This window comes from Eptatretus burgeri, chromosome 15 (assembly GCF_056783735.1).
Source record: "Eptatretus burgeri isolate ZD-2024b chromosome 15, Ebu_testis_v1, whole genome shotgun sequence".
Lineage (NCBI taxonomy): Eukaryota > Metazoa > Chordata > Myxini > Myxiniformes > Myxinidae > Eptatretus > Eptatretus burgeri.
Genome location: NC_140975.1, coordinates 64,169,402 through 64,184,475, shown reverse-complemented (window position 1 = coordinate 64,184,475; position 15,074 = coordinate 64,169,402). Strand labels below are relative to the sequence as shown.

The window sequence follows — 15,074 nt, the reverse complement described above, 5'->3', positions numbered from 1 at the left end:
GGACGGGGAACATGGCGAGCGGAAGATGGACATTAAAGGGACTTTCAGGAAGGAAAGCAGGAGAATTGAAGGAAGTGGGCTTGGGTGGATTATCGGGGGTAGAAAAGATCGAGGATTTGGATGGGGGAAGATAAGAGGTGGTGGTGAACAGCTGTTTTGAAAGCCTGAAGGGAAGAATGGGAAAGAATAGAGTGAGGAAGTTTATTCCAAAGGCGGGAAAAAAGAGGAATGAAAGAGTGAAGATGAGCAGTGATTCGTGATTTTGGTAGTTTTACCAGAAGGGGGTTGTTGGCGGACCTTGAGCGCCCTGTGGAAATGTGGTTGGGACAAATCGCAGAGAGAGCAGGGGGGGCAAGGCTGGAGAGGAGTCGGTAGAAGACAGAAAGACCACCGACCAACCTGCGGTGATTGAGTGAGAGGCCCAAAGACTCAGCTTCATTGCGGGAGATGCCAATGATCTTAAAAGCCCTGGTTTCGACAGCGTGAAGTCGAGAAAGGTGGGAGGCAGGAGCACCAGCCCAGAGGGGAGAGCAGTACTCCATCAGGCTACGGACAAAAGCTTTGTAAGTGGTCAGGAGCTCAAGAGGGCCGAGGAAGGACTTAGCACGACGGAGGATTCCCAGTCGGCGACTGGCTTTTGAGGCAAGGTTGGAAATGTGACTTTCCCAGGAAAGGTCATGGCATCATCTCTTCTTTTCTTATCATCTCTTCTTTCTCTCTTCTCTCTTCTCATTTCTCTCTTCTTATCATCTTCTCCTCTCTCGAATGTATTTTTTGGAGGTGTTCCTTGTGTATAAACTGTTATCAATGCTTTATCGATTACTTGAAAATTTAATTAGTTTCTTCTCTTCTTTTTTTTCCACTCTTGTATATAATCCTTTGCTTTGTTGTATTGAATTTTTACCATTTATACTTTTTTTTGTAATAAAAGGACATAAAAGTCAATCTCAATATATATATATATGTATGTATATATATATATATATATATATATATATATATATATATATATATATATATATATATATATATATATATATATATATATATATATATATATATCTCTCTCTCTCTCTCTCTCTCTCTCTCTCTCTCTCTCTCTCTCTCTCTCTCTCTCTCTCTCTCTCTCTCTCTCTCTCTCTCCTCTCTCTCTCTTTCTTCCTCCTCTCTCTCTCTCTCTCTCTCTTTCTTCCTCCTCTCTCTCTCTCTCTCTCTCATATGGCAAACACCATATACTTTCCTTACAATCCTCTTGAGGAAGTTCAGTCACTCAAACTCATGGGTGTCACTATTAGCCATAATCTTTCTTAGGCAAACCATATTTCAAAGTTGACCTCCAAAGCAAGTCGTGGACTGGGAAAAAGTCCTTCCTTGGCACACCTGAACTGCTGCACACCTGCAGCTTGACGGAGGACTGCTCTGGGCTATTACCCCGACCTCACACCTTGCTCAACTTGGGGGCATGGATACTAAGGCCTTCAAGATCATTGGAATGTCCCCTGATGAAGCTGAGTGGTTAGGCCTCTTACTTTCACAGTAGTCGGTAGTCTCTCTGTCTTCTGCCGCCTTCTTTCTGGTCTTACACCCTCTACTTTTTCCATGCTTTGTCCACCCCCCCCCCCCCCGTAGGTTTCTGCAGGTCATGCACGATGAAACTCCCAAAATCCCAAATCACTGCTCACCTCCTCTCACTCGTTGCTATTTTTTCCACCGAGGAACCAACTTCTACACTCTCTTCAATCACATTCTTCACTCCAAGTCTTCAAGAAAGCTGTTCACCACCATCTCTTATCATCCCACATTCACAACCATGATCTTTTCGACACCCCTCGACTCTACAGCCGATACAAAATAAAAAAAACAGAAAGACTTGAACTGATCTTTGGTGTTTGATATGAACTTGAAAGACTTGAACTCCATCTCCTTTTCATCCAACATGTGCAGATTATGCTGAACATCCATATATCATCTTAGAACATAGATTAACTTAAAATATTAAGGTAACTTATTTGTTAAATTATCAATTCCTTTTCCATGGAAAAGAGACAAGTTGTGCAGCCCCAGTCATTATGAATCATTTAGTAGATATTTCAATTTGAGCAAAGTCAGATGTATTAAATATTTATATATTTTTTTAAAATAATTTTTCTTGGCTCGTTTAAAAAGTAAAACAACGTGCTGAAAACTGAACAATGTACGTTTACATTACAACGACGATAATCATGATTAATATTTGAAACTTTTAATTAAAAAGAAAACTGTCCTTTTGTGAGCGTTTTCGATGCATGCTATCTCGATGTCCAGGGGTGTGTTCAGTTATCAAGCGGCTAGCTAGCGCTTGCCAAGCCAGCCGTTCCTTAACAGTTTTGAATGGAGTGTGGGAATGGGTGGGATGGGAGTCCTGAGGGAAGGGGGGATGGGGTGGGAGGAGAAAGGCTCGGGTGGGAATGAAGAGGGAAGGGTGGGGTGGGAGGAGGCAACGGAAGAAGAAGGATGGGGGAGGTGGAGGGAAAGGAGTGGGGTGAGAGTCTGGAGGGAGTAAGGGGTGGGGTTATGGGAGGCAGGGAAAGAGGTGAGGAGGAGGGACCCAGATTTGCCCGGAAATGCCAGGTACCTTTGCGAGTATATTTAATAACAAAACAAAAAAAAATTCACATGAGCTCTTACAAAGTATAGTCCTGGAGGATGCAGGTGCGCCCCTCTCACCACTGCACAGGTTTTTGAAAAGCGCTCATACCACTTCCTTCCTGACCCTAACCACTCTTACATCACGCACCTCCATAAATACTATTAAGTTAAATATTGGTATTCACTAGATATCCGTTATTGTCGGGTTTTCCGTGTGTGTGTGTGTGTGTGTGTGTGTGTGTGTGTGTGTGTGTGTGTGTGTGTGTGTGTGTGTGTGTGTGTGTGTGTGTGTGTCTGCAACGTGAGGCTCCACAGCACAAACCAGCAAACCGATTTCGATGAAACTTGGCGAACTGGTGCCATATGGGCTGGGAGTGTGCGTGTTTGAGTTTCGTTGCTAAGCAACCACCCGTTGCTCTGCAGAGGCCAAAAAACCACGTTTTAAGAACCCAAACAGTAACTGACGTAGCACGGCTTCTATGATAGGTAGAGCGACCGGACCAACTCCTGCCTATTCCTTGCATCCCCATCTAGTTATCTCGACAGCATAACGTTCCTCTATCTTTCATAGTTTCCAAATGGCCGCCCTCCGAATGCGGAAAGGTGGTGAACCAGGGAATATGTTAAGTGACCTTGACCTCGGAAACCGTCGATGGTGGAACGTTCAAATTCGGTGTATGGATAGAGTTTAATAACTACAAAAATGAACCGCAGCATTTTTTCAGATTCGATCACCAAGGGTGTCGGGGCTGAAATACGCAAAATTAGAAAACATACTTTTTCTCGACCGACGTTCACTATTTTCAATACTTATCCTACAGTTTTGAATGTGGAGAAACGAGACTTCGGAATTAAACACGGCGAGATATTTAGAAAAGTTTACTCGAGCCAATTTTTGATTTCGGTTTTATTTTTCAAATGGTAGTCCTTCAAAAATAGGTTGTCTATTTACCATCATTTTTTACTTAATTCGTCCCTCACACTGCAGTGGTAGGATTCGATAGCGATTTTATTGCACCATATGATAGAGCTATTCAAGAACTACAAAAAGTTTTCTCACGTGATTGACCTCTGACTTCCAGTTTTCGAGCCATAGCCAGAAGTTGCAAACATATGCAAAGGGCAAAATCGCCAAGGCGAAACGGATAAGTGTAAATGAATACGTCTTGACATGGTGATAGAACATTTTTTGTCATTTACACTTTCCTCCATCTCCACTCTGAGGAGTGCCAGTTGTCAAAATACGCAATAGGAAAAATCTTGCCTGGCAGAGGAACAATTGTATGTGAACCAATACGTCTTGGCAATGAATCTTCGTCGGTGGATCGGTCAGAATGAAAAGCATAGCATCCAGCGCTTCGATCCTAGCGGATCCCTCGTCGCCTACCGGCTTGTTATTAGCTTATTCATTTTTCAAATAAAAGGCAAACTAATGATAGAACAGTAAAACAACTTTATTGTCATGCAATGAAATCCAGGAAAAACATAAAAACCATTCCAGATATTAAAGCATTAAAGGTGTCTTGTTAAAGAGAAATGATGAGCCAAAAACCCACAAAGTACCAAAGGAAAATGGATCCCACAGCACAATATTTAACTTTTAGCATAACTTTCCACTTGTATTACGGAATTTCCAAATGCTATGGAAAATACGGTCGTTAGTCTTCCCGCATAGACACACAGGAACACAAACACACCTGTCCTGTCCTATGCATTGGTATCCATGGATTTGGTGTTTATCCAATTACTTTAAACAGATTATTTACTTCCCACTGGTGAAAGTACACTGAGGTGCAAAAAAATTCAGTCGACTGCAGTCGTTTCATGATAGCTCCAACACTTTTACACTTGGGTTGTTTTAACATTTCTACCTGCAAGTTGTTCAGTGCTTTCAAGGTAATAAACGTCATTTTCACACACCTGTATTTACTTTACATTGGTATGAGGGTATTAAAGCATCTCATTATTTAATTAATGTATGAGCAAAGTCAAAAACAAAACTTTTTTGTGATATGTTTGCTCAACATTTTCTTCATTCTGTTCATGTTTTTAATGGATTATAGTACAGCTGGTGGTATGTGCATTAACCTGGGTTCGAATCCCGACTTAGCTATAAACTGCCATCCTGATGTTTCCCATGCAGGGTGAGGCATCAATGTGTGCACCGGTTGTTGATGGACTTTGAAGATCTCACGGTGTCCTTCGTGGAGTTGGTTTAGATATCACCAGCACCATGAACAAATTACAAATTCCTGCCCAAATCAGCCTTGGTCTAACGTCGCACCTGGCCAGTAGGTTCATGAAAGACTTGGGCCAAAGACTTTCCCTGGCAGACCCCACAAGTTGGTGGAAATCATTGGGGCCGTTTGAGAAGTAGTCGTAGATAGCGGCCAATTGTACCAGGATTATGAATCGATTAATGAGAAACTTATCCCTAAACTTTAATGTATAGTAAACACAGTGTGTGGAAATGCTGGTTATGACAATATAAACGTGTTGTTGAAAATGATGCGGTAAAACACCATTGCTCCGAGCTGTTAACAAAAAAAAATATTTAAAAACAAAGTGGAAAAAAAATGTAGTGTGATCCCAGTTAAAAAACAACAACATTTTTTTCATCAAAAAATCAAAATATCCCACACCAATTCCGACATAAAAGTGACATCCAGTTGCTAGACCATGAGCCTTTGTGAAATCTTTTAGCACCTGTTGAGAGAGTGTAAATAAAGCTTTTGTTTTCCTTTCTCTTTGTGCTCAGATTTTATGCTTAGCATCAAGCTTTTTCAACCACCAGATCGAGCTCCCCGCGGACCTGAACTAACTGCTTGCACGACAATATGGCAAGCAATGTACGGGATCCGGCTCGTGTTGGGACCACCGCAACCTCCTGTTGGATTTCGTGGCCTGGTGCGATCGTCCTGTCGAGCAGAAGCGCTTGCATCAGAGTCAATCAAACCGATATGGGTAATATCAGGTTATTTAGCATGACATGTAACTGCCATAGGTTCATTGCAATGCATGTAAAGCTTATCGATATGAAATGTTACCAACTTTTGTTCTGATACGAGAACAATCCAAAAAGTATTTTGATATAATTGAACAACAAGTAAATAAACCAATGTCACCCTCAGGGTGACCCGTATCTTGCCAAAAGGTGACCACGTGTGACTTCTTTAAGGTCACACTGAGGTGAACAGAGCTGCTATCCACCAGGAGTGACTCCTTGAGGAATATCTGTCTACGAGAGATTCCGATGAGAATCGTTCTCCAGAGTAACCATGAAAAATATGCGTTTGCCTCATAACGTCACCAAATGACGTCATAATGTCTCAAGCTTGACATATCTAGAAAGCACTCATCGAGGTGTTCAATTTGAGGTACTACACGATATGGTTCCTAAAACTTGAAAATTTGACCTTGGGGTCAAATATGTTTGACCTCAGGTGCTAACTATGAGGATCAAGGCCAATCACCACCAAAAATTAATCAGCTGAGCGCCAGACCATGATCTATATTCCCATGAAGTTTGAAGACGATCCGATCAAAATTACTCAAAAAATAAGTGTTTCGTCGACTCCCCTGATTTGTGACAAAGTGACCTTGACCTTTGACCTTGACCTTCAAAATTTTGTGCACTGAAAGGGACCTCTATAGGCCTCTGATATGCGAAGTTACAAAAATTTCCAATGATAACTGTGCTCTGTAGAGTGATTTATACATAATTACAGACCAAAAAAAAACAAAAAAAACATGAAGGTCAAGGCCAATCGCCACCAAAAATTCATCAGCTGAGCGCCAGACCATGAACTATATTCCCATGAAGTTTTAAGACGATCCGATCAAAATTACTCAAAAAATAAGGGTTTCGTCGACTCCCCTGATTTGTGACAAAGTGACCTTGACCTTTGACCTTGACCTTCAAAATTTTATGCGCTGAAAGGGACCTCTATAGGCCTCTGATATGCGAAGTTACAAAAATTTCCAATGATAACTGTGCTCTGCAATATTTTTTATACGTGATTACAGACAAAAAAATAAAATAATATAAAAAAACATCCGAGCTGACTTACATATCTTGCAAAAACTTCGTTTTGGCAAGATAAAAAGGGCTGGCAGCATAACCTAAACCCGAGAGGGACTAGTCTCAAAGCTGTATAGCCTGGGTACGAATCTCGGCCCAGTTATAGACAGTCATTCCGGTGTTTTGCAGGCACTGTGATTTATCAAGGATGGACGTGTGTGTCGTCCATCGGATGGACGTTAAACTGGATGTCTCGTCTGCTATGGTTAGTTGGTGGATATTAAAGATCTCACGGTGTCCTTCACGAAGAGCAGGCGAGCCATTGCCAGCACCATGAACAAATTACAAATTCCGCTCTAACCTCCAGGGGGAACTGCATCAGTGGCACAGCTGCTACCTCAGTGAATGATGCTACTCACAACCATGTGCTGCACACAAAATAATAAGAATAAATACAAAAGTACTTATTTGATTTGGTACAGAAACCTCAATGAAGAGGTTAAAAGCTGCTATTTGGCAAGTTAAAAGCTCACCCAAGGTTGATCACTTTGCCGGTCTTCAATCCCACTCCTTCTGTCTTCAACATCACATCTTTGAGTGGCTTGTCCAGAGGGTTCTTGAAGGACAATTTTATCTTTGACTCCTTCTGTTGTTTTGCCCTCCCCTCCAACTGTCGGGTGGTGAGAATGGAGATACTGAGACAAAACGTTTTTTTCAGAAAATATAGCTTAAAACCCGAAAGGGAATGTGAGGATATGATGTTAAGCTGCATGAAACATCTTGTTATTGGTATTGAGCCAACCTCACCAACATGGGCAGACTGAACTCCTTTAGATGGAAGGTATGTTGGTCAATGATGGGCTCTCTAGTCTCTAACACACGTCCTGTTACGACGCATTGTAGAGCACAGTGCTCCTCATACAAATCCATGTAGTTGGAGCTCTCCAAAGAAAGCTCTACTTTGTGCTCTGCAGACAAGAATGACATCAGAATCAGCTCCAAATGTGTCATCTGGTGTCCCATATGGAATTTAAAATAATTTATGGAGGAAAAAGACCTTTTGGCCCACCACTTCCGTTTTACATCTGTCCCTGTCCCTCTTTCACAGTCCCTGTTGAGCTTATGGGAGAAGCTAAGAGGCAACATGGACAGATGAAGACACATCTCATCTCACAAAACAGGCAAGAGTTCAGAAGTAGGTGATGATGAGAGATAATCCGTGTGTTGGAAGGTGAGACTTGGGGGTGAGGGTGGAGGATCTTTTTGCTTTAATTATATATTCTGGACCAAATCGCAGGTAAATAGATAGACATGGCCATATCAATTTATACAATAGCTCAAATGATTGTTTCCACCTTCCTATTCATCTGAGATATTTGCACATTTAATTATCTACTTCCAACTTTATAGAGATCGCATCTAAGCTGTCTAGCCCGGGTTTTAATCCTGTCAAAGATATAAACCGTTGTCCCGGCGTTTCACAACCAAGGTGATTCATCAATGCGTGTGCCGTCCCTCGGATGGATGGGCGTCCCATCTGGAGGAATTAGTCGGTGAACATTAAAGATCCCATGGGGTCCTTCGTGAAGAGTAGGCAAGCTATCACCGGCACCGTGGACAAATTAAAAATCCCTGCCCTCCTATTTGAGTATGCCGGTGTTGAGTATCCTGCATCAGAGTGCCGACCTGTCCAGGATTGTAACCATCACCATTGAAACTGCTTTGGCAGTATTACGCACCTGATGGCTCGAAGAGGAGAGGCAAACAAGCAAGTTTAGGCAGAAGTCTCTTTGTGAATCTTCAAGGCCGTTTTTCCACCACGATACATTGTGCTGAATTGTATGAAGTCCTGCACATATAATAATTAAATGCCTGTTTTGTTTCTTGCCCTTCTATATAACCTTCAAGCATAAAAACCAAAAGCACCACCAACTAGTATAGTTGTTCTGTAGGCCATACTAAATGGTGATGCCTTCAGTTCTGAAAAGGGATCTTCCCAAGTACAATCAGTCTTTTTTGTGAACTTCAATGCCGTGCCCCCCTTGAACTCGTTACTTTCAAAAATCACGAGGGACACAATATTGGTGTGGCATAATACTGAAGAGGAAAACATTTCAGATCTTCAATGGATCTCACAAGTCTCACATCCGAACCTTGTCTCTCCAGAAATACAATCGAGCATACTGACAAATCGACTTCCTCAATCATACACTGGAAGAATATCGGTCCCTCTGGGCTTCAACATCAGTCATGACCTCACCTTGGAAAAAAAATATTCTCAAAAAGATACTCTCCAAATCCAACTGCAGGCAGACTCAGAGTCCTCCATGATGTCAAGTCCTTCCTCAGTAGATCTGCACTTCTCCCAGCCTTCAAGGCCTTTGTCCATAGCTCAATGGAGTACGACTCTTCTCTATGGACTGGTGCTGCTGCTTAATTCGCACCTTTCACTTCTATTGCTGTGGAATCCAAAACTTTCAATATCAAGGACATCTCCCACAAAGAAGCATAAGCATAAGGCCTGTCCGTGTTCTCATCGCAGACAGGTTGGTTGTCTCTTTTATCTACTGGTTCTCTTCTGGTCTTGTTTTCTCTACTCTTTCAGCCTTTCTACAAACCAGCTCCCCAGCTCATCCAGGATGCATGTATTCTTCCAGACACGTCCTCCTTGTGAAACTCAACAAATCCATGCTTAACGGTCTTCTAAAACTCCTATGTTCTTCTTTCCCCCCCACTTGTACCACCTTCCTGAATCAATTGAATCTCACTCTTCTTTTCAGTACCCATCTTAGTTTGTCTTCCATCGGTTCACATGACGTTTCCTTCCATCGTTTACCAAAGCTTCATGTCATTACATCACCTTTCATGACGTCATTACATCAGTGATCCTTGCATTATGTGGCTAGAATCTTCGAGATCATAACGTCACCTTTCCCCCACCCATTCAACGAATCTGCCATCATAGGAACTTTTGGTGGGTGGCACTGGCACCCTTGGGAAGGCAGTTCTGACGAGGTTAAGCCTATTTCTATCCAGCTTTGTACAAGACAATGGTTGATACCTCGAGTGTTTGCCCTTCACAACAAGAAAACTGGTCAGTCCACTCTTACAGTAAGAGTGGAATTTAACACGATACAGATGAGACAAGAGTATGCTACAATCTTTCATAGAAAACATCCCAAGCAAAAACCAAAATCGATGTCTACATTATACATACATAATCAAGAAATAAAATCACTCACAACATCTAACATCTGTTTTGTCTCCCATCAGCTGTGTCAGGTCAGACAAGTACTGTACATTGCCCACCTTCCTTAATACCTCTCTCATTATACAAAAGTTGCTGTTCTTACCTGCATTGGCCTCCAATGTCAAGTTGAATGTCTCCTCCTTGCACATTCCCTTCTTCACACCGGTGTAGTAAATGACGTTGACCCGGACCACCATGATCAACTTGAGATGAGAGCAGAGCAAGCTAAGTTAAAAGCCAATTATTATTTTATTATCATTATGCCATCCAACAGTGACAATGGAATCACCTGACGTGTTTGGTGTGCAGAGTTTTTCAAAGTAACGAATATGGGCACTTTGCTGCCGATGAAAACCTCTTCTTTGCTCTTCACCGTAACTGTCACATCGTTGAGGTCTTCCAAACTCAGCTCCTGGGCCAGTGCACCATGTTTACAGGCCAGATCCACTGCAATTCTTTCTTCTTCAGAACCTGTGGAGAGTGGTTAAAATTGTTGGAGGTGGAGGTAGAGGAAGTGTGGGGCTGGGTGGTGAGTTGAATGATGTGAAGTTGATGACACTTGACTTCGAGGAAGAGTGCGAAGGAATAATGGCACCTTACTGTAGGTAATAAAGATTAATGTTACAGAAATTATTTTTAATAACCAGGGTGCGGTGTGGACTTTGAATTGAATAAAACAGTGGGAATATGCACAACAATTACATATGAACATCTCGTGTAAAACCAGATATGGGATTTCAAAACTGAGAGGGGAAGTCAAATAAGGTGGAGAACGATGGAAGGTTAAATGGTGAGAGGATGGGGGCAAAGAGGGGTAGGGGTGAGTGTTACCTTCCATGTTGTTCAGCCTCTTTCGACATGTACTAGTGTACATGTCAACGGTCATGTCAGTCATGCTGCAGTGCCATGACAGACACGCATGTGAGTAATTGTTATCATGTGCACCATTGCATGTCAAATTGCTGGGCTATGTTTATAAAGGGTATGAGATTGATTTAAAAGCATTCAAAATTGTATGACCATAATTTTTCTCTCTTGACCTGAAGGTTAAAAATGTTCATTAGCCCATAACCCATGTAGCGGGAGACAGGGTTTAACAAGTGTGCGTGTGTGTGTGTGTGTGTGTGATTAAGAGGAACTCCCAATCCAACACATGGAAGCAATTCTGGAGATGATTGACAATTGAATGTATAAAGAGAAATCTGAAGACCGTTAATCATAGAAGAGACAATGATATCAAAATTATGTTTTATAATAAAGGTGTGGAAATGATCAATGCAGAGAAAATACTACAGCAGAAGGAAGTGTGGGATAAATTTCCAGAAACAATACAACAGAGAGAGCCACCGAGGGTTGAGTAGATTTTACGAAATGCAATTCAGGGAAAAAAACTTCAACTTTGAGGAAACCGTGAAATTTGTAGACGGAGAGGAACGGTTGAGTAACACACATCATTGTAATTATGGACATTCCACATTTAAAGATCCACATCATAAACACATTATCACAAGTGATCTCAGAATAGTGAAAGATAAAAAAAAAAATTACGTGCATTACTCACGGAAGGACCAAATTATCGAGAAAATTACAGGATTAATTGGAATAAGACAATGGAACTTACGGTGATAGGATTGATGGAATGGATGAGAGAACAAATTGATAAACACAAAGTACCAAACACACACAAATGCCTTTATGGTTGCAGGAGGGAGAGAAACATGTTTAAAGGGGAATTATTGATTTGCGAAGAAAAGTTCAAATCAAGAATCCAAAAGTAATTTTAAACAATCCAGAGACAAGTGATTATTTAAAACAGCTTCAAACACAATGTGGTATTGCTCCAATTGACAAAGCAAATAATAATATTGCATTTGTATGTGAAACATTCCACATCTAAACACTTTTGGAAGAATTCGACTTGCATACTGTACTCTGAAAGACTTACAAAATAAGTAACGATAATAAAATAGACTTTATACAACACCATGTAAATCACTAAAAAGAGAGAAGCCTGTTCGTTCCAGATAGACATCATAAATTACCATTCATCTACTGGATCCCAAAAATGCACAAAAACTCTTGTAAGATGAGGTTCATCATCACAAGTAGAAAATGTAGTTTGAAACAATTGTCGGGTAGTATGACAGGGGGGCGATGAAAATAATTTATAAATGCTTTAAAAACTACCATGAAAAGGTGAGGTTACATGCCAGTATTAAAAAAATTCTGGATCATTGATAAATATAATTTCAAACCTGTAATCGACATTATCTACAACATTAATAACAAGGATAAGGCTAAACTTCTATCAACGTGTGATTTTTCCACATTATACACAACAATTCCACACGACAAGCTCGTAACCGCACTGGACTGAGTGGTAGGTAAAACATTTGCAGGAGGTAATAAAATATACATTAAAGTTTATCAAAAAAAGAGCAAACTGGTCTGTAAAGGTAAAATCAATATTCATGTAGTTTTTCAAAAAATAAACTTAAAGAAAGTATTCGATTTCTCCGAAACAAGTTTCTTTACATTTGGGTACAAGATACTCCAACAGACAGTGGGGACACCCATGGGTTCAGATCCAGCCTCTTTCTTTGTAAATTTATTCCTGCACATCTATGAGTCTGATTGGGTCCAAAATGTGTGCAGGAATGAACTAACAACTGCAGGAAGGTGTGCAAACATCTTGAGATTAATTGATGATTTACTAGCAATGGATTTGTATTTGATCAGCTTCATGATGATATATATCCAAAATAACTCGAATTTTAAAAGGAAAACCAAATTCACACTTCAGTTTCTTTTTAAGAATTACAAATCGATATCAATAAAAAATAAATTTCACACCAAAATTATTTGATAAACGAGATGCTTTTATATTCCACATTGTCCGAATGCCTTTCTTATACAGCAACATTCCTAAGAAGCTATTCTATGGTACGGTTTACTGGCCGCGATCTAAACCTCCATATACCCGAGTGGACGGATGTTTCTCCAGGGAGCCCAGGGTGGGGGAGCCAAAAGTCCAAGGAGCTCAGGGTTCAATGGGTTAAACCAGGCTGAGTAGTTTACATTTTGTATCCCAATGATGAGCTGGCTCTGGATCTGGACCTGAACCAAAATCTAACTGGCTTCTTGTCGCACAACCAACCTGTCCACAACTTTTTGAGATATCGTGCTATATACCGTTTTTGGCCCAATCACTCAATGGTGAAGAATCACTTAAAAACTTTCAGCAGCCGGATCCGGATCTTCACCAAAATCTAATCAGTTAGTCTTGTCACGCACCCAACCTGCCCACCAAATTTTGTCTGAATTTGTATTTTGTCCAACAGACAAATTCTAATTTCGTCCAACAGACAAACAGACAGGGGTGAAAACATCACCTTCTTTCACCTTCGGTGGTGGAGGTGATATAACGTAATCATCCCATAGACTTGTAAACAACTTATCCTGCTGAGAACTCCAAATTGTTTACTTGCAACGTCATCAAGCTTGCATACATCCCATTTATTGTTTCACCATTGGATGACTATCCAGACTAAAATATTTTGTCAATCGTGCCTCGATAACTTATCAATTAAAGAAAAAACTATACTTGTTGCCTCATCAAGGTCATCCACGGTGTGCAACTCCACCAGCCCTGACAACCGACATGCTCAACGCTCATCAGGTGATTCAGTGATAAATGATAAATCAGTCTTCACATACCTTCTAAGTACTTGTACAGATTTGTAACATCCGCTCGTCCTTTCCCCCCCACTGCCTGCGTGCTGATGAAGTGACCGACAGCATTCTTATTCCTCCAAAAGGGCTTCAGACGGCCTTTTTTATTCAGTCTCCAGAATATTCGATCGCTATTCACCTGCAACATGGGTTTGGTTTCAACACCTTTGGTGAAGTCGCCGTGAGAAACGAGTCTCGTGAAATATCTCAAAGCAATCACTTTATTATTGCATAAATTGCTGTTAACTTATATTCATAATTACACACAGTTAGTAAACTACCAAATACAAATGCCTTTAAGTTGACCGATTTCACAACTATGCAAACAGAATCCGAGCAGAATTCTCGTATGTTTAGGGTTCACCCTTCTCAAGGACCTTCGCAATGATTGAGAAACCACAAATGTGTGGTTTTATGGAGATGGGAAGTTAAGGTTACAAACAAACCGCTTGTTTAAGTGAGAATAGCAATTACAATGGTCCACCCTGAGATGGTGCAAGATGGATGTCCAGGTGCTTATTCAAGTGTTGGTCATCTGTGCTAAAAATGGATGAAGAACCTTCATTATTTGAGGAAAGGTACACTATATTGTGTAAAGTAATTGTCTTGTTTCTTTGCCAATTCTCGCTCTACTTCTTCATACTACATAGCTTCCGTAGAATTTGATGATGATTTTGAAGTTTTGTTGTATTTTCGAGCAATTTCCAAATGCTTTGTAAAGTGGGTGAGTCTGCTGCTTTACTTCAGTGAGTTTTCAATACCTCTGGAGTTCGAATTGTCCCACTTTAAAGTCTCCATCCACACACGTACACGACATGGTATGATGCAAATGAATGTTGTGAAAAGAAAGAGAGACGTCTACTGATACAAAAAGCAATATCTTTTGATGCTTACCTCGGCAAACAAAAAGGGTGTATCGTAATTCAGGTACACCATGCCATTCTTGATGGCTTTCAATGATGATGGACCACACTGATATACTCCTAAATGAAGACATGAGGTTGAGATTAGGAGAATAAAACCAAAATTACAAGTATCAGAATAAAGCTAATAGAGTATCAGGATAAAGCTTTGAGAATGAGAGTATCTGGTTGAAGCGATGACGAGGATGAGAGTGCCAGGTTGAAGATATGAGGATAAGAGAATCATGATGAAGCTATGAGGATGAGAGTATCAGGACAAAGCAATGAGGATGAGAGTATCAGGATAAAGCAATGAGGATGAGAGTATCAGGATAAAGCAATGAGGATGAGAGTATCAGGATAAAGCAAAGAGGATGAGAGTATCATGATGAAGCAATGAGGATGAAAGTTTCAAGATAAAGCTATGAGGATGAAGCTTTGAGGATGAGAGTGTCAGGCTAAAACCATGAGGAAGAGAGTATCACGATAAAGCTACGAGTGTGAGATCAACATGATGAAGCTATGAGGATGTGAGTATCAT

General features: G+C 40.8%; 1 protein-coding gene across 2 annotated transcripts in view; it reads right to left on the bottom strand.

The window, feature by feature from the left end:
- Positions 1-4,066: 4,066 nt before the first annotated feature.
- Positions 4,067-15,074, bottom strand: part of LOC147012336 (protein-glutamine gamma-glutamyltransferase K-like) — a 48,224-nt gene continuing 37,216 nt past the window's right edge. For both annotated transcript variants that reach the window (XM_085856412.1, XM_085856411.1), the window contains exons 11-17: positions 14,526-14,614; positions 13,617-13,770; positions 10,189-10,370; positions 10,003-10,102; positions 7,457-7,617; positions 7,183-7,319; positions 4,067-5,546 (exon numbers count right to left, since the gene is read on the bottom strand). In XM_085856412.1, coding sequence (XP_085712538.1) covers positions 5,402-5,546; positions 7,183-7,319; positions 7,457-7,617; positions 10,003-10,102; positions 10,189-10,370; positions 13,617-13,770; positions 14,526-14,614 — 968 coding nt within the window. In that variant the 3' untranslated portion in view covers positions 4,067-5,401. The remainder of the gene's footprint in view (positions 5,547-7,182; positions 7,320-7,456; positions 7,618-10,002; positions 10,103-10,188; positions 10,371-13,616; positions 13,771-14,525; positions 14,615-15,074) is intronic.